The sequence below is a fragment of the Penicillium hordei genome (genome assembly GCF_028827395.1).
Source record: "Penicillium hordei strain IBT 12815 chromosome Unknown utg000001l_segment0_segment0, whole genome shotgun sequence".
Taxonomy (NCBI): Eukaryota; Fungi; Ascomycota; class Eurotiomycetes; order Eurotiales; family Aspergillaceae; genus Penicillium; species Penicillium hordei.
The window spans coordinates 1040079-1064158 of record NW_026623142.1 but is presented as its reverse complement, the minus strand read 5'-3'; the positions used below and the strand labels follow the sequence as shown (position 1 = coordinate 1064158).

General features: G+C 48.4%; 9 protein-coding genes across 9 annotated transcripts; 6 read left to right on the top strand and 3 right to left on the bottom strand.

Annotated features, from left to right (window-relative positions):
• Positions 1-451: 451 nt before the first annotated feature.
• Positions 452-3059, bottom strand: N7537_000403 (TFIIH/NER complex ATP-dependent 5'-3' DNA helicase subunit RAD3; the record flags this gene model as incomplete). Its single annotated transcript, XM_056891461.1, has 4 exons — positions 2992-3059; positions 2475-2931; positions 2308-2424; positions 452-2248 (listed from the first exon to the last, which is right to left on the bottom strand). The coding sequence occupies exons 1-4, from the start codon at positions 3006-3008 to the stop codon at positions 452-454; spliced, it is 2388 nt and encodes a 795-aa protein (XP_056756456.1). The 5' UTR covers positions 3009-3059.
• Positions 3060-3345: 286 nt separating this feature from the next.
• Positions 3346-8612, top strand: N7537_000402 (ubiquitin-protein ligase RKR1; the record flags this gene model as incomplete). The annotated part of the gene is made up of 8 exons (XM_056891460.1): positions 3346-3645; positions 3704-4097; positions 4155-5880; positions 5935-6782; positions 6837-7250; positions 7300-7673; positions 7730-8029; positions 8091-8612. 8 exons carry the CDS (start codon positions 3346-3348, stop codon positions 8610-8612), a joined length of 4878 nt encoding a protein of 1625 aa, XP_056756455.1.
• An 823-nt stretch (positions 8613-9435) lies between these two features.
• Positions 9436-11968, top strand: ppm1 (protein C-terminal leucine carboxyl O-methyltransferase ppm1; the record flags this gene model as incomplete). The annotated part of the gene is made up of 6 exons (XM_056891459.1): positions 9436-9792; positions 9851-10030; positions 10091-10247; positions 10304-10344; positions 10659-10918; positions 10999-11968. The coding sequence occupies 6 exons, from the start codon at positions 9436-9438 to the stop codon at positions 11966-11968; spliced, it is 1965 nt and encodes a 654-aa protein (XP_056756454.1).
• A 1996-nt stretch (positions 11969-13964) lies between these two features.
• N7537_000400 (SUN domain-containing protein) lies at positions 13965-15401 on the top strand (the record flags this gene model as incomplete). The annotated part of the gene is made up of 1 exon (XM_056891458.1): positions 13965-15401. One exon carries the CDS (start codon positions 13965-13967, stop codon positions 15399-15401), a length of 1437 nt encoding a protein of 478 aa, XP_056756453.1.
• A 751-nt stretch (positions 15402-16152) lies between these two features.
• Positions 16153-16485, bottom strand: N7537_000399 (uncharacterized protein; the record flags this gene model as incomplete). The annotated part of the gene is made up of 1 exon (XM_056891457.1): positions 16153-16485. One exon carries the CDS (start codon positions 16483-16485, stop codon positions 16153-16155), a length of 333 nt encoding a protein of 110 aa, XP_056756452.1.
• Positions 16486-18015: 1530 nt separating this feature from the next.
• Positions 18016-19674, top strand: N7537_000398 (Zn(II)2Cys6 transcription factor; the record flags this gene model as incomplete). Its single annotated transcript, XM_056891456.1, has 3 exons — positions 18016-18373; positions 18432-18909; positions 18975-19674. The coding sequence occupies 3 exons, from the start codon at positions 18016-18018 to the stop codon at positions 19672-19674; spliced, it is 1536 nt and encodes a 511-aa protein (XP_056756451.1).
• A 63-nt stretch (positions 19675-19737) lies between these two features.
• On the bottom strand, positions 19738-20969 carry N7537_000397 (putative transsulfuration enzyme family protein; the record flags this gene model as incomplete). The annotated part of the gene is made up of 2 exons (XM_056891455.1): positions 19738-20763; positions 20820-20969. 2 exons carry the CDS (start codon positions 20967-20969, stop codon positions 19738-19740), a joined length of 1176 nt encoding a protein of 391 aa, XP_056756450.1.
• A 498-nt stretch (positions 20970-21467) lies between these two features.
• Positions 21468-21791, top strand: N7537_000396 (uncharacterized protein; the record flags this gene model as incomplete). The annotated part of the gene is made up of 2 exons (XM_056891454.1): positions 21468-21489; positions 21538-21791. The coding sequence occupies 2 exons, from the start codon at positions 21468-21470 to the stop codon at positions 21789-21791; spliced, it is 276 nt and encodes a 91-aa protein (XP_056756449.1).
• Positions 21792-21979: 188 nt separating this feature from the next.
• On the top strand, positions 21980-23370 carry N7537_000395 (IST1 family protein; the record flags this gene model as incomplete). The annotated part of the gene is made up of 2 exons (XM_056891453.1): positions 21980-22000; positions 22195-23370. The coding sequence occupies 2 exons, from the start codon at positions 21980-21982 to the stop codon at positions 23368-23370; spliced, it is 1197 nt and encodes a 398-aa protein (XP_056756448.1).
• Positions 23371-24080: the final 710 nt, after the last annotated feature.

Here is a 24080-nt window from a genome sequence, read left to right as displayed (position 1 = left end):
AAGCGCATCTATATCACTGACGTATTCTTTCTTTGGCTTCACTCCTTTTCTTCCAGTACATCCACGGCATACAATTTGATACAAGATGGAGGACCGTTTGTTTGGGGACAAGTCAAAGAGACTAATCCCGAAGAATCCGGAGATTTCTATGCTCTGCAGAGATACCGATGGAATACTTAGGCTGAATGTTATGCTTCGAAAGAGTTTCCCGATGATATGAAAGGGATACGACAAATGGACATCACACTTCGGGACCAGTTGCTTTGCTCTAGCCGAGTTTCTGTTTTCTAAATTCGCTTAGATCCTAAGATTGTTTAAGAGATTTGTGTTCAATTGCAACGTAAATGGGTTCCCTAGAAACGCCGTGGTAATAGCACCATGCCCAATCCCAAACGCCTAGCTCATGCCAATAGATGCCTCATTATGTAAAAAACAAACATCATTAACTATTTTATGGCGCATCGAGCATCATGAGGTCTGCATCAATGTTGTCGTCGTATTCGTCCTCGACGATCCGGGATGCGGATGGGATCATTCCCTCCACGGCGTGCCCGTTATTCACCTCCTCTCTCATCATCCGCTCTTCCTCGGTTCTCCTCTTTGCCTCATGGCGTTCGATGTCAGCCAAGCCCCAGGTGGAAATACCTTCTTGATCTTTCGATTTGAAAGGCTGGGCCATGGTCCGCAGGAAGTTCTTGGCATTTGATACAGCCATATCAGTGCTAAGATTGGTTTCGCTGTCCAACATTGCCTGGTTGATCCATTTGGGGAGTTGGGGGCGCTTTCGCTCGAATCGACGATCCGCCAACACCATGACCCCGTAGTCGTCCTTGCCACGCAGGACACGACCCAGACACTGGGCGGCATGTCGAATCGCATCGAAAGATAAAAAGTCGTTCTCTCGAATACGATAGTTCTCACGTAAGAACTCGAGACGAGCTTTCAGAATCCGAGATTCAGTGTATTGGAAGGGAACACCAATACACAGCACTGCACGGCCGTAATGATGATCGAAATCAATACCCTCAGAGACTTTGCCTCGAGCAACACAGAACAATATCGCGCCACGTCCGTTGCAACACGCCGTTCGGTAGGTCTCTAGGGCGAGTGAAGACTCTTGTGCGTCAGGAGTTTCGACGAGAATCAACTTGTAGTTCCAGATTTGATCCAGAATACCCATACCTTGCCACATACTGATGATTGATTCCATGTACAGATAAGAGGGGAAGAAAACGACAACGCCGTCGGGTGTGATGCGAGCAAACTCGGTCACTAGACTTCCGTAGTTTCGCACAACACCAGGGTCATTGCGAATTCCAAACGAAGATGAAACCTGTGCTTGATCCGAGCCTCGAGTGACGATCATGGGCAAGAAAGATCGTCGAGCAAGTGTCATGCTGTAGGATTCTTGCAGAACAGCATCGAACCCCAGCATCTTCGGATACATTTCCAAGGGCGACAAAGTTCCCGAGGTAATGATCACAGAGCTGAAGCGGTCGAACACCGGCTTGATAGCAATGGCAGCATCCAAGCACGTGAAATGGAGGATGGGATTTGGTACAGTAGCCGCCTCGGACTCGAAGGGCTCAAGGATGAGAACAAATCCCTTGTCGTAAGTTGCGACCAGTGTTGCAAATGTGGCTACCTCTTGAAGAGGCTGATAATCTTCAATGTTGACAAGTTCTAGCGTCCGTACAAGTGACGTTAAACGCTCGGCGCAAAACCTCAAAGGCTTTCGTTCAATATAGGTAAGGTCTTTTAAGTGAGTGAGGAAAGAAGGGGGTGTCTCGGAAATGGTATGGGTGACTTTCATCCGAGTCTTCAGATATTCGATAAACCTCTTCAAGAAAGAGATAAAATGCTCGGCCCGGCGAATGTTACCAGGAACTGCTTCCTTCAGTAGGTCATCTGGCAAGACTGGATTCGAGATGAATTGATCTTCTTCCCGGGCCTTCTCAGCTTCCTGCAGCCCCTCCACTAATTTTGAATATTCGTTCTTGAGCTTTTCCTCATCTGTGCTCTTCATTTCTTCGATCCTGCGTTCCAGGTTGTTTGCGCCCCGCGTCGCTTTTCGTAGGGAATCCTCGCTCAGGTCTATACTGAGAGATTCGATACAGACGTTGTCAATGTTGTGCGCCTCGTCAAAGACCACGATGCAATCTTTCGAGAGCTCTCGGGATACTCGTTCCGCAATTTTTGGATCGAGAAGATAGTGATAGGAATAGATAATAATATTGCACCACGGCATCTAGTGAAGCTTGTTAGAAATGGAAAAATTTGTATGGTGATATTCGCTCAAGATCTTACCATGCGTCGAGCGGAGAAGTAGGGACATTGCTTGTGCTCTTCTCCGTATCTTACCAATCCGTCCAGCGTGAAAACGCCCGGGGGGACGAGGTTATGCGGTTCAAGTAAGTCAAGGTTCTAGGCATGTTAGCTGGTTCAATGTTGTGTTGCAGATAGCAAAGTCCCACCTCATGGTAGACACAAAGCTCAACATCTTCACCGCGCTCCTTCTTCTCTTTGACAAATCCAGCTGTCAAGCTCCTGCACCTGGCATCAACCACGGTACCGCTCTTCTCTCTCTTCACTGAAGGGTGAAGACAGAGATTCTTCCGACTAGTCAGGCCCAGCGCACGAAATTCCTCCACATGACCCAACTCCTTAGAACGATGTTCCATTAAAGCCTTCAACTCCGCTAAAGCTTTCTCGATCTCGGACATGGTTCGGGAGCAGTAGATGAGCTTACGGTGCTCCGGATAGTGCTGTTGGTAGGCGACGATCAACGACAGTAGCGAAACTGTCTTGCCAGTTCCCGAGGGCATTTCCAGCACACAGTGACCCCCTGCATCGAGGGTCTTTTTGAGATCACACATGTAGGCATATTGTTCGGGGTAGATGCGAGGATATGGAAACAGCACCGGAAGATCACTGTGATAGACGGATATGGTTAGCTTGGAGACTAGATAGGACCACACACAGGGGACATACTCAATGAAGAACTTCATCTTGGCTGGGCTCCGATGCAGAACGCAAGAGGGCAAAGGATCAGAAGAGAAGAGAGCTCACTCTCATCTTTCGCGGCTCCGCCTTCGCGCTTGTCCTGTTTGGGACAGCGATGACACAAACTCACGTGATGGCTATCTTGGTCCCGCGGATCTTTTGGAGATCCGATATTGAATGTGCTTGCACCTTCTCACACGCGATGGAAGAGTGATACAGCGTTCAAATCACATTCAAATCAAGAATTCACAGCCAGAGCCCCCTTGCTCTCTCCGAAGCCTTTCCAAACCCTCAATTTTGAGGTCCTCCCCCACTACTTATCCCGCTGACCTCATACCCCACATGAGCAAAAAGTTCAAATCCCAGGCCTCCAGCAGTCGCGCTGCTGCTAGTGCCTTTGGGTCATTCGGGGGATTCTCTGGTGGTCTCTCCAGCGAGGGAAAGGAGCCGTCTGCTCTCACATACATTGCAGCACCGCCAGATCTTTCCCGCATTGCGGAGCAACAACTAGTTATCGTATTCAAGAATTTACTGAAGAAAGATGACATTACACGATTGAAAGCTCTAGAGGAGCTTCGTGACCATATATTAACAGTGGAAGAGACGAAAGAAACCCTAGACGATGGGTTTCTAGATGCATGGGTATGTATAGATCGCTTCTATATAAAAATACCAAGTAATAACATTGTTTTTTTCCCAGGTCAGAATTTACCCTAGAATCTCGATTGATTTATCTCGGAGAGTACGTCAAACTGCCCATCTGATACAAGGTACAATTTCCGGTCTTGTTGGGAAGCGGATCGTGCCCAATTTACCCAAGATCATCGGAGCATGGATCGCAGGAATCTACGACAACGATCGACCAGTCCAACGTGCCGCCCTTGAATCATTCTCAAAAGTCTTTACAACCGAAGAAAAAAGAAACAACGTGTGGAAGATCTACCAAAGCTCCATTCTGGACTTTGTAGATGATGTCATTCTTCACCAGACAGTCTTGACATTAAGTGATGAAAGGACAGTGAAGAGAGACGACGCCGAGGGGAAATATGCCCGTGTTGCGGGAGCCGCAATTTTGCTTTTCAACCGTGTACTAGGTATGTTAAGCGTTTCTACCTTGTAATACTCCTTGTCTAACAATCCATTGTCTGTAGGCAATTCACCCGATGAAGATTTGCAGAAGAACCTACCAGAAATCGAGAACTTGTTAGCTAGCAAGAATTTGTGGGCTCTCTGTTACCACGACGATCCATATGTTCGCCGCTCCATATACATCCTGCTTCGATCTGCGGTTTCCCGAGAGCCCGGATGGATTGATTGGAAGACTCTCAGTTCAGCCGTCATTGGGAAATCCTTGTCTCTCCAGCAAATCGGATCGGCTACCGAATTGTCAGAGTCTCTCCTCTTATTATCTTCGCTGAGGCCTCAAATATGGACAGATGACTACGCAGGAAAATCATCTGCCTCAAAGAGACTGCGCCAGTACATGCAGAAAGGGTCTCAGGGTGGGCACTGTAACTTTTGGTTAAATCTAGACCAATTGCTTCGAATCATCCCGCAAGAAGTACTAGCAGGCGCCGACAAGGCCACTGCTGACCATGGAATTACTTTTACCAGCGCAATTGCCTTGACGGAAGCTTTGCAAGAAGGCCTCAACTCGAGAGAAGAACCGCGTTCAAACCTTGCCATCGGATGGAAATCCTATACTCAGATAGGAACATGGCTTGCGACATTGGTCCCCCAGGAGCAAAAATCCGAATTCATCGGGAAGAGACTGTCTCCTTTGGTGGTGCAGTATGTGAAAATTGCCCCAGAGCTGACACAATGGTCACTTCCGGCCGAGTTAGCCGAAGGAACTTGTGTGGATTATGTCTTCATTCTGGCTTCCACTAAGCAAGGTCAGGAGTTGCAATCATTGTGTACATTCCTTTCCGATGGACTTCTAGAAGCTGTGAAGCTATCATCTCCAGAACAATCAAAGGACTTCCGTGAATCTCAAGACTCAATATGTGCCCAAGCCAAACGCCTCTTGGATTTGAAGTCTGCCGTTCTCTCACGGGTCGCAGATACCGAGGTCCAGCCTCAAGTATCGGAGGTATTTGAAATAACAGGCACTTCTCTTCTTGAAGGTTGTCTCCAAGTCCTGCGCACCCGTAATGGAAAACCATATGGAGCGGCCGCCACGGTGGTGGAGTGTGTTCGCAGCCTGCCATCTGTCGCCAAAAGGTCACAAGACCTCCAAAACTTTGTGCAAAACGATGCACCGGAGCTTTTGCTTTCACCTTCTGCTGATCGGTTGATTTCAATCATCTTGGAATGTCGCCAGTGGGATGGATTTGCATCTAGTTTTGAGAACGTTGTTGAGCGAGCCTTGGCCCTGGAACTAGAGCAGTCCAATGTGCATGTACTCCAAAGCTTACTTTCTTCTCTCGATTTCAACCATGCTAAGCACAAAGACAAGCTCAACTCGCTTGTTGTGCGGGCTCTTGGCAAAGCTTGCCAAGGAAGCCATGCCCATTGGCCTATCATCACTGCAGTCCTTCAAAACAAAACATCACACGGCGAATTGATGGATCAGATATTCTTATCTTTGATCGAGGCGCTATCTTTAGATGATAAAGTCTTTGATGCCTTGCATGGGCTTTCTCATATCGGAAAGTCTGCACCATCTTCAGTTCGGGAGTTCCAAAATGGACCTCTTGGATCGAAGTTAGCAGGAAAGCTACTTTTCCTCACAGAATCGCCATCTGAAGAGGTAGCAAGCTTGGCAGAAGCGCTGCTGAAATCATTGAAAGAATCTGGTGTTGGCAATACGAGTGCCAAGTCGGGCATCGAAATTCTCCAACATGGATTCAGTCATGTGGATGAAGAATCATTGTCGTGAGTACTCCATTACTACCATATTTCGCAGGAATTCTGCTAACGTGGGTTCAGGATTGAATCACTTCTTGCTATCGCAGAGGAATTGCTGCCAGGTCTTACGGCTGAAGGCGCAACTAGTACCGTGAAGGATATTCTGCCTTCTCGTCGTTCATGGGAGGAATCTCTCACATCCTTTCTCCAACTTCCACCTCGCTCTTCCATTGCTATAACAAGTCCCCTAGGAGGCGCTGTTCACTTGGTCCAGCGTGAATTATCTGACTCCTTCAAGGCTTTATGGCCGACTATTCCTCGCGATTCAGACCATCGCTCTTCTGCATTCCGCCTCGCAATATTCACCATCAGCATTCTCTCTACTTCTAAGTTATCGAGACATCTAGACCAGGAGGATCTAGAGACTTTGTTCCATTTCTTGCCCTTGGCAATTCAACTTATAGATGACGATTTGAGTATTGAGAATTGCAATGGCATCTCAGGTCTCGAGCTGGCTGATCAGCGAGAAGAGTACATGGACATTGTTTTCGCTGGTCGAAAGGTGCTCGGTAACTGGATTCGTGACCATGAACCAGTCAGCTTCGCACCCGAGAAGACCATTTCCTCTTTGTTTGCCGAGTTCTGGGAAACCAGACTAGAGGAACTAAAGGGTACATCCCCCTTGGACTATAGGGTTGGCGAAGCCTTCGTCAAGATAATGACAGTTGCGGATTCATTGCAAAGGTCCAAATCATCAGAGGACGTTGCGAAGATCTGCAGAGAGGCCCGAACAGCAAATCTCATCCGCTCGGCATCGTGGTTTGCAGTTTTGAGAAGCTCCATACATTCAAATCCCATTGGAAACAGAATCTGCAATGAGCTAATCGCCGATTCCACTGGACTTAAGCCCCAGGATCCTTCCCAACTTGGTAAGTGTCTCGCAACATATTAGCAAATATAACACCGATACTAACTGTGCGTAGGATTGCGGAAGCTGGCTCTGTTGAATATCCTATTTTCCGGAGAAGAAGATGTTGTCTCCACCATTCCGACACAGCGATTGGTTTTCCTCACCAAGAACTTGATTCAATGTCTCCAATCTGACTCAATGTCTCTTGGTTTGAAATCAGAGGTTATCCAAACCTTGACTCTTGTTCTTCCAGCTCTCGGGGAAATTTATGGATCCCATTGGGAAGAAAGCATGGACATTCTAAACTCTGTGTTGCGGGAAACAAATGGAGGCGAAGAGGCTCTACCATTACTAGTGTCATCTTTCAGACTCTTCGCACGATTGAAGTCTATCTCGGAAAGTGACAGCAATGATGACGTCCAGGATGCTTGGTCAGATCGAAAGGCCGGTCTTTTCAATGCCCTGGCCTCCACCATTGATACGTTTGGTAAGCGCTTTAGGTTTCTCTCATCATTGATATGTCTAACGAAATATAGATTCCTCAACCACATTCCATCAACCTCGGGATGTTGCTGTTGACTTGTTACGACGCCTGATCAACACTATCCCCATTGACAGCTTGGAGGACGTCAGTGAAACGTTCCACCTTCTGACTGCGCATAGTCGAGCAGTTCAGCGAACTGCTTACACCATTCTCCATCACTATATTCCCCTTGCTCAGGAGAAGGTATCTTTTGAGGTCGCCTTATCAAAGACTTCAGTCAGTCTTCCTGATGAGCTCGTGTCTCTATTGCTTGAACCCCCGACAATGAAAATGGTCTCTGCTGCCTACGGAGATGACAAGATGTGGACCAGTATGCGGGCGTACCTGCTCAGCTGGAAGGTTGTATTTGACCATTTCTCAACTGCTGTAAGTTTGATTCTTCCACGACCAACTCAAGATAAGCTTGCTAACGGTCCGCTCAGTCGCTTCCTGTCCAAGAATACTACATATCAAGCATTAGAGAGAATAATATCCTCATCCCACTGCTGGAATTCACGTTTGATTTCCTTCAAAAATCACACGGACAGATGATCGATGCATCCAAACTTGATATTCGATCATTTGAGCCAGATGAGTCCGAGAGTGCCGAAAAGGAGACACAATGGCTCCTGGTGCATTTGTACTACCTGTGCCTGAGATACTCTGCCAACATGACTAAGAATTGGTGGATTGACACCAAGAAACGCATCAAGGGTCCGGTGGAAACTTGGTCGGAGAGATACGTAAGTGATCTTTGGTGGTCGGCCCTCTGAAAGCAGCAACCATGGCTAATATTGTTTCCAGATCTCCCCATTTGTCGTTGAAGATGCACTGAAAAGCGTGGGCGACTGGATTGCCACCCAGGATGCAAACGAAGAGCGCGCACTGGAGGTGAAGATTTCCCCGAAGACAGGCGAAATTATTGCTAGCATTCCAGTCGATGAGGAGTCGCCCCCAGTTGCCATTTCTATCACTCTCCCACCCGCGTACCCGCTTCAACCCGCGTTGGTTGTCGGTCGCAGTCGCGTGCTTGTGGACGAGAAGAAATGGAAGAGCTGGCTGCTGACAATCCAGGGTGTGATTATGTTTGCCAACGGCAACTTAGTTGACGGGTTGTTGGCCTTCCGACGGAATGTCCAAGGTGCTTTGAAGGGCCAGAGCGAGTGTGCTATCTGTTACTCTGTTATCTCAACAGACATGCAGACACCGAACAAGCGGTGTGCCACTTGCAAGAACACCTTCCACTCGGTCTGTCTGTTCCGCTGGTTCAAGAGCAGCAACCAGAGCACCTGTCCTCTTTGCCGAAACAACTTTGTTTATGTTTAGAAACTTTGTTTCAGTTCACTTGTACATAGAAAGAGACATGACATGACAAACAAAGGGCAGGGCCTTCGGGTTCTGTCCGGTAGCCACGAAAGAAGCATCCCAGGACCCCATCAGGAATAAAAGAACCGCCTGGCCACCTTTAGCACTCTGCATACTCCGTACTATAGCTGAGACCAATGAAACAAGTACGTTTCGAGCCATCCCTGATTGGGAAGTTGACCCGACTATCTCCGATGTCTATGCTGAGACCATCTCTGGGTAATCACAACATTACAATTAGGTCTCTATATCTGCCTATAGCCCTGAGAATGGATATACCCTTTTTGCCAAAATGTACGTGAAGAATCATAGCTCGTCCTAAACCAGTTAGAGCGAGGAACGCTGTACCCCAGAAAGATCTGACGATTTTATTGCCTATAATAACGCGGAGAACTACCGCAAGGTATATGCAGGAGGGTCACATTTCCTACCCCATATCCAATGGGCTGTCACGTTTAAGCTACTCTAGCCCTGCGCAAGCCTATACACCGGTTGATTCAGCCTAATTGTGGGTTCTTGTTCCATTTCTTCACGGTTGAAACTGGCGATCCTGTCACAACACAGAATGTTTCATACTCAAATGACGATTAGGCAAAAGCCCCGCCCGGTCGAAAGGGACAACCTTAGAAATTGCAAAATGCCATGGTCTTCTGACTCCAATTGCCGAGGGGACATTCCAATCCACATAAAGCAACTGTGATCTTCGCAGTCCGAAACATCAAAGAAGAGCATATTCAAGACAAAAACTAGCTTGTCCCAATTTTGATCGATATCCATCGACACCATGATCTCAAACATCTTGAAATTCTCCCTCCTTGCCGGCAGTGCCCTCGCTGTCCCGGTTGAGGTTGACATTGAGAAACGTATCGACTGCCCGGGCGTCCACATCTTTGGTGCACGCGAGACCTCTGTATCCCCAGGATACGGCTCATCCAGCACGGTCGTCAATGGCCTCCTCAGTGCGTACTCAGGCTCTACAGCCGAGGCCATTAGATACCCTGCATGCGGTGGACAATCGTCATGCGGCAGCGTGAGCTACTCAAGCTCAGTTGCCCAGGGCATCGCAGCTGTCGCATCGGCTGTGAACTCCTATAACACACAGTGTCCATCGACTAAGCTTGTTCTGGTCGGATATTCCCAGGTGAGCTATATCCCCTCAGTCATTCAAAACAAAAGACCAACTTCTTACGATGCTCCAGGGTGGTGAAATTATGGACGCAGCCTTGTGCGGCGGCGGCGTCCCAAACCAAGGCTACACAAACACTGCAGTCCAGCTGTCGACGTCTGCTGTGAACATGGTCAAGGCAGCTATCTTCATGGGTGATCCGCTGTATGTGGCAGGGCTGTCATATGATGTTGGAACTTGTGCTGCTGGGGGCGTATGGACTCCCTATTCACCCCTAAACTTGGGAGCTTTGGATCTAATGCTCGAGATATAGTTTGACGCACGGCCTTCTGGCTTCTCTTGCCCATCGGCTAGGAAGATTCAATCATATTGCGACTCTACGGACCCGTACTGCTGCAATGGCAATAACGGCGCGACACACCAAGGCTACGGAGCTGAGTATGGCACAAAGGCTATTGCCTTTGCCAAGAGTAAGTTGGCTTAAGTGTAGATCTGGTACCAGCTCTACTATTACGTATATCGGCAGGGATATTGTCCTTGGGAGGGTTGAAAAGGCGTGGCACTGTGGTAACTTGGTGGTATTGACATTAAAGAGCCGGATTTTTGTGGCAAATGTTGAGCTTGAGACATTTAATATATATCCTTTCTGCAATTGTCTTCGCTGTTGAACACAAGCATTCTAGGTTTATAAGTATGATCTTTAATGACGAAGATTAGGGTTATAGTCACTGAGTCGATCAAACAAGAAATAGAGCGAGGACGCAGATTAATTTGGCAAAGATATACAATTGTGAAACTGGCTTGGAAATATTATACTAAAATTTAGAGAGCATGAAGAAATCGTGGAATTCATTGGCGATATTCATGTCCTGGGCAGATAGCTACCCCACCACGGAAGCCCAAGCTCCAAGCTTCCTCCATTCCCCATGGCCTCTCACATTCCCAACCTAAACACTCTACGACGAGGCCGAGGCCGAGGCCGTGGCATAGGTCGCACAGAAGAAACTGGACTCCCTGGGCTCCCTTCTGGAAAAGACCGCATTGTTCAAGGCACGGACAATGACGCAAGCGTGTCCCGCCTCAGTGCCGTCGAGCTAGGATATCTAGAGGATGCATACGCAGCGGCATTGACACCTGTCGGGTCAGCGACGCGGAGATTGCCAATTATCAACAGAGGTGAGCCAGGTCTCTCAAACCATGCTATCCCCAATGTCAAAAAAGCCTATGGCTGACCGAGACATCTCCCCGCGCACCAGGAACCTACGCCCGCACGACAGCCATCGACCAGCTCGTGGCGCGTTTCCTCGGCCCGAACTCAGCAGAAAATACACACAAGAAACAAATCATATCTCTAGGCGCTGGGTCTGACACGCGCATCTTCCGGCTTCTCTCATCACGCCAAACCCCGGATTTCGTTTACCACGAGCTCGATTTCGCTGTCAACACGGCAGAAAAGATCCGCGCGATCAGATCGGCGCCTGTACTGCAGAGCGCGCTTGGGATTAACTCATCGGAGGTTTCGTCGGAAAAGGATACTCGAGTTACCGTGTCGGAGGCCGGGGACGCGTTCCATTCGCCCTCGTACCATGTCCACCCGGTTGATCTGCGGTCGCTGTCGACCTGCAGTGACCCTGCCGGAGCACTGCCAGGCGTGGAGACGGGATTGCCGACTCTGCTGATCTCTGAGTGCTGTTTGGTCTACCTATCGCCCATCGAAGCGGAACAGGTGGTTGCGTTCTTCACGCAGCGCCTTTTTGGTCATGGGAATCCAGTATCTGGGCCTGGAGACATATTGCAGGCGGCGCAGCCGAATGTTGCTCCGCTCGGGTTGATTCTTTATGAGCCTATTCGACCGAATGATGCCTTTGGTCGTACGATGGTGTCGAACCTTGCGGCGCGGGGCATTCAACTCAAGACTCTACCTACGTATGCGTCGCTTGAGGCGCAAAGAGGCCGCTTCCAAGATCAGGGCTTTGGGGATGGTCAGGCTGCGGCTGATATTGAGTTTATTTGGAAACGGTGGGTTAATGAGGATGAGAAAGAAAGAGTTGCTGGGCTGGAGATGCTCGATGAGATGGAGGAGTGGCAGTTACTTGCACGGCATTATTGCATTGCTTGGGGATGGAGAGACCGCCACGATGCCCCGGCTTTCGCTGGGTGGAAGAATCTCGAAGCCCAGCACGACGAGTAGCTTCATTTGTGAATATTTGATGTCTGATGATACAGCTCTATAACGAAAAGTCATGATGCATATCTGAAAATACAAACCAAAATAACTTCGGGGCAAGAATGAAGCTCTGTCCAACACGATGCAGAATCTACAGAGCAAATTTAGAGGGCGATGTAATGCCACCAAGTTTCCTAGATGACTTTAACTGGTGAGCAAGGCCGAGTAGATTCTGCATATTACATTGAACCCCAAAGTGCAACCCTATCTTCCCTGGTCCAACCGCAGACCTATAAGGCTTAATTCAGGATTTGAGTTTACAGTATAAGGGTGTGACCGTGCCAATGCGACCTGTCATATATTGTCAGATGCACTGGGGCCCCGCGAAAGCTAAGTAATCGGCTGGGTGGATACTCACCATGCGAGGAACATCAACAGTCCTTGCAGCAAACTCAAAAGAGACTTCCTGTTCATCGTGCGTGATGCATTGCCTTTCTTGATTTCCAGTCCTAGCACCAGTTGCAGCGGTATGTGATCGGCTGATGCAAGGATCGCTACCGTTAGGGCTGCTGGAATATCCCGACAAATAGCTCATCACAAATCAAAGTCCGAAGAAGCATAATAAAGAGGAGTACTTATATAGTGTTTATCCCTGACGATGTAAGCCGGAAAGCTTGAATAATCTGATATGACTGGCTCAAACCATCGTATATACCGATATTCGACACCTGCATCACGTATTAAATCAGCACCATGCTTCTTGCATTGACATTCCTACTATTTATTACAATTTGCGCAAGTCTGGCGCGTCTTGTGCATAGCATCCGATAGAGTACGTGATCAAAGTGATCACAGTGGTGATCCTGTTGATCCCTTGCTATGCCATCAAAAAACCCCATATTCTCCTCGGCTAAGGTTTAACCTAAGACACCAAGACACCAAGAGGCACATTGACAGTCGGGATAACACGTTCTAAGGCTTCGGATATCTTGGCCATGTGATTCCGTGCCTCTCAAAAAAAAAAAAAAAAAAAAAAAAAACCAGTCGAGAGCCCACTAATGATTAACAGGTCCAGACCGGAACAGTGTGGTAGGTAGTATGGTGGGTTTGATTGGGATTGACGTGCTACCAGGTTACAGGAAAAATGTATTCCACTTGGGACTATTAGCCTGGTTTCCCCATTCATGTACTTCGGTGGAGTTCTCTCCTTTTGATGTATGTACAACGTACGATGCATTCTGGGTTTACTTGATTTATTTTCACAAAATTTATTGCAATGGAAAGTTGCAAGTTCAAAGGTTAGAGGGTTGAGATATCATGTGATAAGATCAAGGTTGCCAAAGGTTGCGCCGAGCAACGCGTTCCTCCTTCCTCCACTCTCCACCTTTCTGTCTCATTTGTGAAATTACAATTTGCTTTTTCGCCGTTGAAAGAGTTCGGGATATAACTCCACAGAACCATATCTCTCAACTTATTGGCCTTGCACCCCCCTGCTAAGCAGGAACTATCGGGGTAATGGCGCTCATCATTGGCTGCAGACTATCATTGCCCCTGACACTAAGTGTCTAGTGGTTCCATGTGGCTGTCCACTAGTGGGGTTTGCTTCAGGGGCACAGTTTTTGGGGGTCCAAGGCTACTCCCATAATCCCTGTTTCGGGGCAGCAATTATGGAAATTATGGGCAATCACGGACGAGCCGTCCATGAAAGTTGGAACTGCTCCTGAAGTCTGCTCTGTGCTGGAATTGTGCGCAGATCATCCCAGATCTAACGCTTTTCTAGCCTAGCACACTCGTGGACCTGAGCCAGGATCCTGCTCACTAGTGGCCGTGTCCCTTTTCTTGGGGCTTTTCCCCGTCTCTTTCCTTTCTCTCGTCTTGACCTTCATTCTCTGTGAGCACTGTGTCTGTCCTTGGCCATCGGCCGTATCTTTTTGTCACTCGTTTGACTTAGCCATTCGCTTCATATATTCATTCGTTCATTGATATTTATCAATTTGCCAATTCTTCCCCCCCTGACACAATGAAGTTCCAGATTACATCCTTCCGCGCAGCCGCGCTTGTCGCCCTCATTGCGAGCGCTGAAGCTGCCAAACATAGCCATGGCCAGACCCATAGCCATGTGGCTTTGGGAAAGAGGAGTGGGAAGTGCGAGTTCCCCTCCGACGCTGGCCTGGTTGAGATCACCCCCAATGAGAAAAACGCCGGTTGGGCTATGAGCCCCGACCAGCCCTGCGAACCTGGTAACTACTGCCCTTACGCTTGCCCTCCCGGTCAGGTGTCTATGCAGTGGGATCCCAAGGCGACTTCCTACTCTTACCCTATGTCCATGAGAGGTGGTCTGTACTGTGACGATGACGGCAAAATCCAGAAACCCTTCCCCAACCGTGACTACTGTGAGTCGGCCACTGGTGTTCTCAAGGCCCACAACAAGGCCGGAAAGTCTGTCTCTTTCTGCCAGACTGTGCTACCCGGAAACGAGGCCATGCTTATCCCCACCATGGTTGATTCGCTGGCTGATCTGGCCGTGCCCGGCATGTCCTACTGGTGCTCCACTGCTGCCCAGTACTACATTAACGCCCCTGGTGTTAGTGCGGAGGAAGGCTGTGTCTGGGGTACCTCCAAGAACCCTGTCGGTAACTGGTCCCCGTACACCGCCGGTGCCAACACCGACAGCGATGGCAACACCTTCCTGAAGATTGGCTGGAACCCTATCTACCTGGAACCCGCCACACCCTTCCGCAATGTTATGCCTGACTTCGGTGTCGAGATTGAGTGTGAGGGCGACGGCTGCCACGGCCTGCCTTGCAAGATCGACCCTGCTGTCAACAATGTCAACGAGATGGTCGGTAAGCCCTTCACTGGCGCTGGTGGCGCCACCGGCTGCGTCGTGACCATCCCCAAGGGTGAAACCGCGCACATTATCGTCTTCGAGAAGGAGAGTAACGGCAGCACCTCGTCTGAGACCATCGAGGTTTCCACCAGCACTCCTACCTCCACTAGCACCTCCAGCTCCAGCACTAGCACTAGCACCTCCACCTCGACCCCCACTCCTACCCCAACCAGCACCAGCACCAGCACTACCGAGACCCCCACCTCCACCTCCACATCTACTCCTTCGTCGACTTCAACCTCGACTCCCACTCCCACTTCTACCTCTAGCTCCACCTCTAGCTCCACCTCTAGCTCTACCTCTACTGCTAGCCCCACTTCAACCACGAATTCCGTGTCGAGCATCACTAGCCCCAGCACTCGCCTGCCCAAGTCGAGTCCGACACTAAGCTATACCTACCAGCCGCACGTTCTGACCGGTTCTGCTGATATCCAAGCGGCCTCCAAGACGACTGCTGCCGCTGCCGCTGCGTCCACATCTTCCGCCACTGGCGGTGCTACCAGTGCCACCGTCTCTATGCTGACCCTGGCCTTTGGCGCCATTGCCGCCATGGTCGTGAACATCTAAATCAGCTCCGACTGATCCAGCTATATTGACCGTACAATATTGCATATATGTACGGGGTGTGTACAGACACCATCTTGGGGCATCCTTTCTGCACTATATTTGCCCGCGGTAATCAATCTAATCGAAACCCCGCGGGCACCTAATATTGTTTTGATTCTTTCACATTTTTTTTTTAATTCTTCTTCTACATAATCCTCCTTTTCATGATTCTTCTCATCCCTTGGATGCTCTTTCTTGACGACGCTCAACGTTGGACTTTTTTTTCGCTCTGCTTCATGACTTTTATATCCCTTTGCTCCCCAGCATTGCTCTTTTCCCTTTTTATTGATTCTGGTACGCAGGGGGTTTGTTTTTGGTTACATATGATGGCTGGTTGCTGAAACCAACCGGGTCTTTTTTATTTGGACGTTGGGAAAATAGTGTTTCTTCTTTAATTCGTCAATCCTTACTACTAAGGTCTTTTAAGATCTGATTATACAGAGCACTCTCTCACCATTCGTCCTGGCTTTGATGCTTCGGATCAAGCACCACACTGTCCTTGAAATACTTGGTAAATTGAATATAAGCAAACATTGAAATTGACCTTTTTTCTCGATATATGATACGCCATGTAGATGCATCATCATTACCAGTTACTCATATATTATGTACATCAAATCAAAATGCTGATACCTAACTAGAGACCGAAAAGGTCCTTGTCCTCAATCCACATGCAGACATATTTCCATCCCAAACGCCAATCCCAACCAATTCAAGCATCCACTTCCCTGATAGGAACAATCATATCAGGTCTCCTCGCCTCAAGAGCCAACATGTTCAAATACCGCTGCCTGGTCTCGCGCATGTATTTTCGTTGCTCGTATGGCACGTCCTTCACATAACCTGTTTCGTCAAGGCCGTGGTACATAGTGTATATACTGAACCCGATGAGTCCTCCTACAATGCATCCGGCGATGATGAGGAAAATGTAGAGGGAGTATTTGTCCGGGTTGCTCAGACCGCTGCGCTTGAGCAAGCTTGTAGCCTTATTTATTGTGGATGTTTGTGTGATTGTCATCTCTATTGTGGGTGGGATGGTAGGCATTGTGGGTTGAAGAGGCTGTAGAAGAGAAAAGGTCTCGTTAGTTGTTTTTTTTTTTTTGGAAATAGGGGGCATATTATGGGGTTAGATATGCACTCACTGTAGCCAGAAGAAGGTATCAATGTCAGATTCTTCTTTGTTGGTGTATGTAAATGTTGATTCGAAGTAATTCTTGCAGGGAGGAGTTGGTTTATAGGGATAGGAAACAGTAGACTACACTTAGTGGGCGAACTCTCGCAGCTATATAAATAAAGCATACCCAGCACGCTAATCTCTCACGTCTACGGCTAAGCAACACTGAAACGCGAAGAGATTGCTAAAATCAACCCTACAGTTGTGATATTCTTCCTAAATAGGAATAGCGACAACAGAGTCCCACGCCAATGATGTCAGGAACCGAGCAGACCAATCAGCGTGGCTCAATGACTAGTGGGTCGACCAGTTAGAATGGGACTAAGTTGACCAAATGGACTAATGTTCTAAATCTGTACACCAAATTTTGACCGGACAGTAAGCTTCTCTCTTCTTACTTCTCACGGACCGCTCTTCGGCCCCCAAATTGGAGACATCGTGTGCTGTAGTGGCTTATCCTCGCTTTCTTTGGTTCGATTTTACTGCGTGTCATGCTTGATTGGTTCGACGGTGCCTGGTGCCTCTCCCTAGGCCGTCGGGCCCGCATTGGCTACAGCAATTCGAGGACTGGTGGGTTGCTGCAAGTCTATTTCTTTGGGTCTTACATGTCTCAGATAGGTCGGTCTCTCCGTTACTAATCTTGGTGAGACTCGTCGAATGTGACTTTGAGAGTCCCACTGTCGCTGGGCGTCTATGGTGTGGTGTAAATACCTCCGCCAGCCACATCTATATTTTCCTCTTTTGTAAGGCCTTCAATGGTGTATCTTTCTAATCAGCTTTGCTGGACTCCTATCCATAGGTCAAATTGAGTGTCGTAGCAATGGCTCTGCTTCCGCTTAGGGCTGTACAACATATCCGATTAAGCTTCTGGTCTGGTAGTCTTGTGGATATATTGTTCCGAACTAGTAGAGTTAGATTCAACGGTCTACTACCATATAGGGCAATATGAGCCTTGAAGCTGTCTAGATTATCAATTAAAAGGGATATATATATATATTAAAGTCATATTATATACATAGATTTAATTAAGAATTGAAGAGATAGAAAAAATATATATAGGCATGATAAGAAGATGTAACCACTTTTGAGGGCCGACCAGCCTGTTAGTGGTGTCTATAATCACCTTTAACCTTGGAATACCCTTTTGGCATACGAAAGGTCATTTTTTGTCACTTTTTCTATGTCGTCTCTTGTATTTTTAAATAACAGACACAGAGTATGAGAAAAATTCGTGAAGTTGAATTAAAAGACCAAGTTTCAATGCGTATTATCGTGATGGCCATAAATTGCCGTGGGCGGCTATACCCGGTCTGCTCAGTCAGCAAATCTTCGAGCTCTGGAGTGGACCGCGAATCCTATACCTTTCTCCGCCACATTCCACATTCCCTATGCCATATCCAAATGGAGACAGTATGCGGTCCATGCTGGACATGTCGCAACCGCCGCATTCAATGCGACCAGTCCGGACCGCCATGCGTCAAGTGCGAGAAGGCCGGCATGGAATGCTTCGACAAAAGACCTCTGAGGTGGGTCAAGGGCGTGGCCATTCGTGGAAAGATGCAAGGCCATTCATATGAGGGTATGGCAGGTGACACTCCTGTGCACACGTCTAAAAATACCAAGTCCGCTCTATCAAAACCGAAGAAGTCGTCTCGCGCGCTGGTCCAAGCTTCTGCAGGCAGCGGAACTCTTCCAGTTACCCTGCAAGACCCGTCCATGTCAAACCTGGATCAAACCTCGAAATATTATATAGACTACTGTAAGACCCGTGTGAAAAGCTTTACTACCAGTTTATTAATTGCTGACATCGCAATGAGATAACGAACGCATATGCAAATTGTTCATTGTATACGACAGCCCCAGAAATCCATTTCGGAGTTTGATATCCTTTGGATTGAATGATCCGGTCTTACAAAAGGGTATACTTGCTCTCGCGGCGCGGCACCATGCCAATACGGGCCAGTCGTTTCATCAAATTCAAGCTCCGACATCCGCTGGTCTCGTTAACGCCAATCGCGATGCGCTACTGTTCAAGCATCAAGCTATGGAAGCTCTCTCAAGGGTACTTGGCGACGGAAAAACAGAAACAAGCAACACAACAGTCGCTAGCATATTTCTTTTTATCTTCCTGGATCTCCTCGAATCCGGAAGTGAAGGTTGGAATTTCCATCTTGAGGGTGCTAAGAGATTGATTACATTGCACCGCCCGCTGCTGGAGGCGCAAGCTGGAGTTAATAATGGACCTGGCCAGACTGTCCAGCAGATCTGGGGGTTTATCTCCAGCCAGATTCATTTGTGAGTTATACTAAGCCTAATGGATGCTATAAAGCCACGCGAGAGACTGACCGATTTCAAAATAGAATTGAAACATTGGGAGCAACATTTTTGCGACCGAAGCTGCTGTCAAAATTCATATTTGACGACCAAGCAGAGAGGAAACCACACGAAGAAATTGAACAATCTTTCCTTGGATGTCCAGAGTTCCTGTTGTCGGCGATACAATTTCTTTCCAACGAAAGGGACGCCATCGCAGGACACCTGCCGGACGGTGCCGCTCTCCAAACACACATACAAGATACTACTGCGATGATGGAACTCATCCAAAACTTTGACGCTTACACCTGGGCTTCGAGTCTTCAACACTCGAGGCAGTCTTCCTCGGACGAAATCAATAATCTCTGCACATTATCACAGGTATTCAAAATCGGGGCTTTGCTATATGGGAGACGCATTCTTGATGCACTCACAGAAGCAACCACTGTGCAGGATGATTTGGTTTCCGAGCTGTTGGGTCTGATTGATATTTTGAAAGATGACGAGTCGCTCTTCAAATGTGTTCTGTGGGCTATCTTCGTGGCCGGCTTGGAGTGTCGGTCTCAGGCCCAGAAGGACTTTTTGGTTGTATCCTTAGAGAAGTTCTGGACTGCTACGAACTGTTTGAATGTTATAAATGCAGCGAAGATCTTGAAAGATTATTGGGACCGGGAGGAAGAGTTGGAGACTCCATCGCGGTGGATATTTGATATTGGTCGTTTGGGTCGTGACTGTCTTCTAATATAACATACGTTGAATATAACCAGAATCTTTCATATCATCTCGCACAGACGTAAGATTAACTTAGCTTCATCCCAAAAGCGACTTGAATGCCAGCAGCAAATCATCCTTCAGATCCTCCCAGTTCTCCAGCCCAACGCTAACTCTCAGCAGTTTCCGGTCAATTCTGGAATCCGACAAGGCCCGCCACTCAATCAAAGACTCAACCCCGCCGAGACTAGTAGCATGCTGGAAGAAGTGAAGTCTAGTCGGCAAAACCTTCGCAAACTGCTCACTGTGTAGGACAATAGAGAAGACAGGTCCGAACCCATTAGGCATCTGCTTCTGCAACCACGGCTCATCCTGCAAACTAGCATGGTGAATCTTCTGTACAACCGACTGAACAACCATCTCCTCACTACCGCTAGCAGGAGACGAGGCTTGCATAGCACCATGAAGCCAAGAAATCAACTTCGCCGAATTCTGGCTCGCCCGCTGAACCCGGACCTCCAGCGTTCGCAAACTCCGGATCCCAAGCCAACTCTCCATATTCCCCATCACACTCCCAAGCGCGATCCTATCCTCAAACAACTGCTTCGTCCAATCAGCGCGTTTCGTAGCAATCACTCCGCAAAGCAAATCGCTATGTCCACCGAAATACTTGGATCCGGAATGCATGACGATATCCGCGCCCCACAGGAACGGATCTTGCAAGCCAGGCGGCGCAAACGTACTATCGACAATGAGGAATGCGCCGCGCGAGTGAGCCTTGCGTGCATATTCTTCGATGCTGAATGCCGTCCCCAGCGGGTTGACGGGTGTCTCTAGTAGGATGACATCGCCGGGACCTAGATTTTCGGCGGGACAGTCGAGAGCGTGTTTCTGTAGCCCGGACATACGTGATACTACCGCGATGACTTCGTGGCTGCCGTGGTAACCCTCGCCGACGGAGATGTGGCGCGGGTTGAGCAGTGTGAGAGCAGCGTGTAGGGCGGCTAGACCTGTTGAGTAGCTCACTGCGTGGCCGCCTATTAGGGATGAGAGCACTGCTTCAAAGCGAGTTGCATTGGGGGCGAATTCGCGGGAATAGACATAGTTCTTGCCGTTGAATTCATCCTAGATGGGCCTGTTAGTTGGGAACGTGAATATTTGTGTATTTGTTTGAGACGTACTACCGGATCTTCGGATGGGATGAGTTGATCTGGATCATTGGGGTATCGGAAGATTGTAGAGAGATGGATTGGGGGTGCGACGTCGGCTACTTGATTTAAGGTATCGTCTGCATGCAGCGCCTTGGTGGAAGGGTGGTTGGGTAAGGCCATTTTGCTTATTAGAATATTTTTGAATGAGAAAAGAGAACTGAGATCGAGAGGGTCTTTATATCTTCGTTGGAAGTACTCTGGAGACCCACTCCCGTTAACTTCCTAAAACGGAAGTCCCCGTAAGCTTAAAAACGGTGGCAAAGCATCTATTGGCAGGGTTTTAGGTATATTAAAAAAAGACAAAGCATAGATCTCTAGGATTATATCCAAGATCTCATGTGTCAAATATCATGAAGCCAAGGTTATCACAGAATGCAGGTCCAAAACAGGGAAGTATGAGAAATGAAAACAGCGAAGACATAGTATATTAGTGATGTAGTCAAGGCCACTGTCTCACTGTCATAAACAAAGTAAATAGAATTACGATAAACTAAACCTAGGACCTCTGTTTGTCTAGTCTCTCCAATCTAGGTAGCCATCTGTTCTCCTCATCTGCTTTTCCTATCTCTCCATCCAATCTCATTCACCACATCATTTAGCACTTGAAGCTTATTCACTATGGAGGAAGACCGTATTCAGGGTAATGCATTGTCTACATTTTGAGTACTTCCGATCTGATGAGATTTAGAATGCGTCGAGAGCGTCAACACGACCTCGAATGAGTTCAATTTATTGTTAGATGAGATCACAGCCCGATACAACAAACAGACAAAGGAGATCAACAAATGGCTCCTCTACACCAAAGATTTCCAACAGACTATTGCCGACACGTTGGAGCAGCAGAAACTCAGGAAGCAAGAAGCTGATATCAAAGCTATGACACGGGCACCCAGAACACCCCGAACTCCGAGAACACCGAACACACTCCAAATGCCTAATTAGCATGCTACCATGCTACCATGCTATCATGCCATCATTCCATTGTTTGATTTTTGTGGAATTTCTTCAAGTTTCAAAAGTGAGAAAACAGAGGGTAAACCCATAAAGTGATCGACCCCAAGGTTTCTCGGCCCCGGCTTCCATTTCCCCCACCCCCCACATCTTCTCTTCTAACAACTTCTCACGCCAAAATGCCTCCCTCGGCTCAAACGGTAAGCCATAATGACCTTCTCTTCTTTGACTGATATTCCTTTGCTATACGCAATCCATGATCGGAGCACTTCCCCCAAAACTTCGTTACCTAGAGCTCTTAAGCCTACCCCGCACTGCCTATATGACGCCTGCCTGCCCTGCAACTCCCATGCGCGTCTGATACAGAAACCAAACTAACACAGTGGAATCAAAGACTAGACTAGTTTCTAACCTCCGCCTCCTTATCCCCCGTCTCCGCCTCCTACAAAAGAAAGACACAGCCTCCTCGGTCGTCCAACGCCGCGAACTCTCCCAGCTACTCAGTGAAGGCCGCGATGCATCAGCGCGCATCCGAGTCGAAAATGTCATCGCAACAGATATCGCAGTGGAGGTAATGGAGATGGTCGAGCTCTACTGTGAGCTGCTGCTGGCGCGCGCAAATGTGTTGGATCAGATGGCCTTCAGCGACCAGGGGACCCGTGCTAGACTTCGCGCCAAGGAATTGCTCAAGAAGCGCACCCAGGAACAAGCTGGTGCTACAGTATCAACCACTGCGGGTGTCAAGGGTGCTGGGGAAAGCACTGGCTCGCGATTCGGGTTCTCTTGGCTGGGAGGAGGAGCGCAAAAGAAGGAGGCTGAGCGGGCTGCGCCCATTACAGCATCTGGTGCGGCGGATGACTCCGGTGATGGGCTTGCGGATGAAGATAATCCCTACATGGACACTGCAATCGATGAGGCTGCTACGGTGGTCTTCTATGCATGGCATCGCTTTCCCCATGAGGTGCGCGAATTCACTATGCTTCGTACTATGCTGGGCGAGCGATACGGCAAGGAGTTTATGACTCTAGCGCAAGATAATAAGGTCGATACTGTCAAGGTTCCGGATCGGCTTGTCAAGGGATTGCGTGTGCGTCCACCAGGTCATGAACTTGTGGAGAGTTACCTTCGAGAAATTGCGAACGCATACGGCGTTGAATGGCATGGAGCCGAAGAAGAGCTGGGAAGTGCGCCGGAATTTGTGGATGATCTTGGTGATAACGATGATGGTGATGCAGAGGAACCCCAATTGCCGCAAACTCCTGGCAAGCAGCAAGGAGACTCAGGATCGAGGCCGAACCCCTCTGAAGCGAGACGTGCCTCAGATGCCAGTGAATTGACCAAAGCTACGCCTCCACGTGGACTCGCTTCGGGCCGAAGTCCTGTTAGCGTTGCGCCGCCAGCTCCCAGGACGGACAATCCCCATCCCAGAGTCAAGCTTCCCGGTACAGGGGCAAAAGCCGCTGCTGTCCCAAAGGAGGACACTGCATCTAAGAGCAAGAGCAACAACGGTGGGATACCCGAGCTGGATGAACTGACGCGAAGATTTGCGGATTTGAAGAGGAGACCATAATTGGGAAGCTCAGTATCTCATTATCCAGAACTCAGTACTCAGCGTCTTGATTTTAGCCATTTTTCATGTCGGTTTCCTTCCCGGTGGCTTGGACAGGGCTTAGCTAGGTCGAATGTCTTGGCTCTGGCCCCGCATAATGCATCATATCTCCTCATTTTAAACGATGGCTACCTGTGAAATAGCGGGTTCTAAATTAGACCAGGTGGTTCCCCGAATATGATAGATCATGTTCAGTGCGGAACTCCGAAGTTGGAGACTCCGTACTTTCAACGTTGAAGCAAACGAATCCGAGATAATGTTACACTGGAATGAACACATTTCTTTTTTTAATTCTTTCTCAATAGCTTCCGCCTTAAAGAATCCATGTCAATGTTTTAATTGAGTGTAGTAGAAGCTAAGAACCTGTACTGTAGCAAATCTACATGGCCAACGAACTGCATAGTTTATGACACGTGATAGCGGCAAGGCACGACCGTTTCTCCAGCCCTGCGGGTTTCCAGCTACCAGCTAAAATCTAATGAAACAGGCTGATTATATATTACCCTACTATCGAGTTCCATCCTATATTGGAGACATATTAACGCAGTGCAAATCGAAACCCCCGTTGGAACTACGCACGGGACCCGCCAAACCCAATCGTACTCGATACACCACCCGTCCCGAAAAACCACACGAGCCATGACACAGACATAATATGAACTCCGAATCCC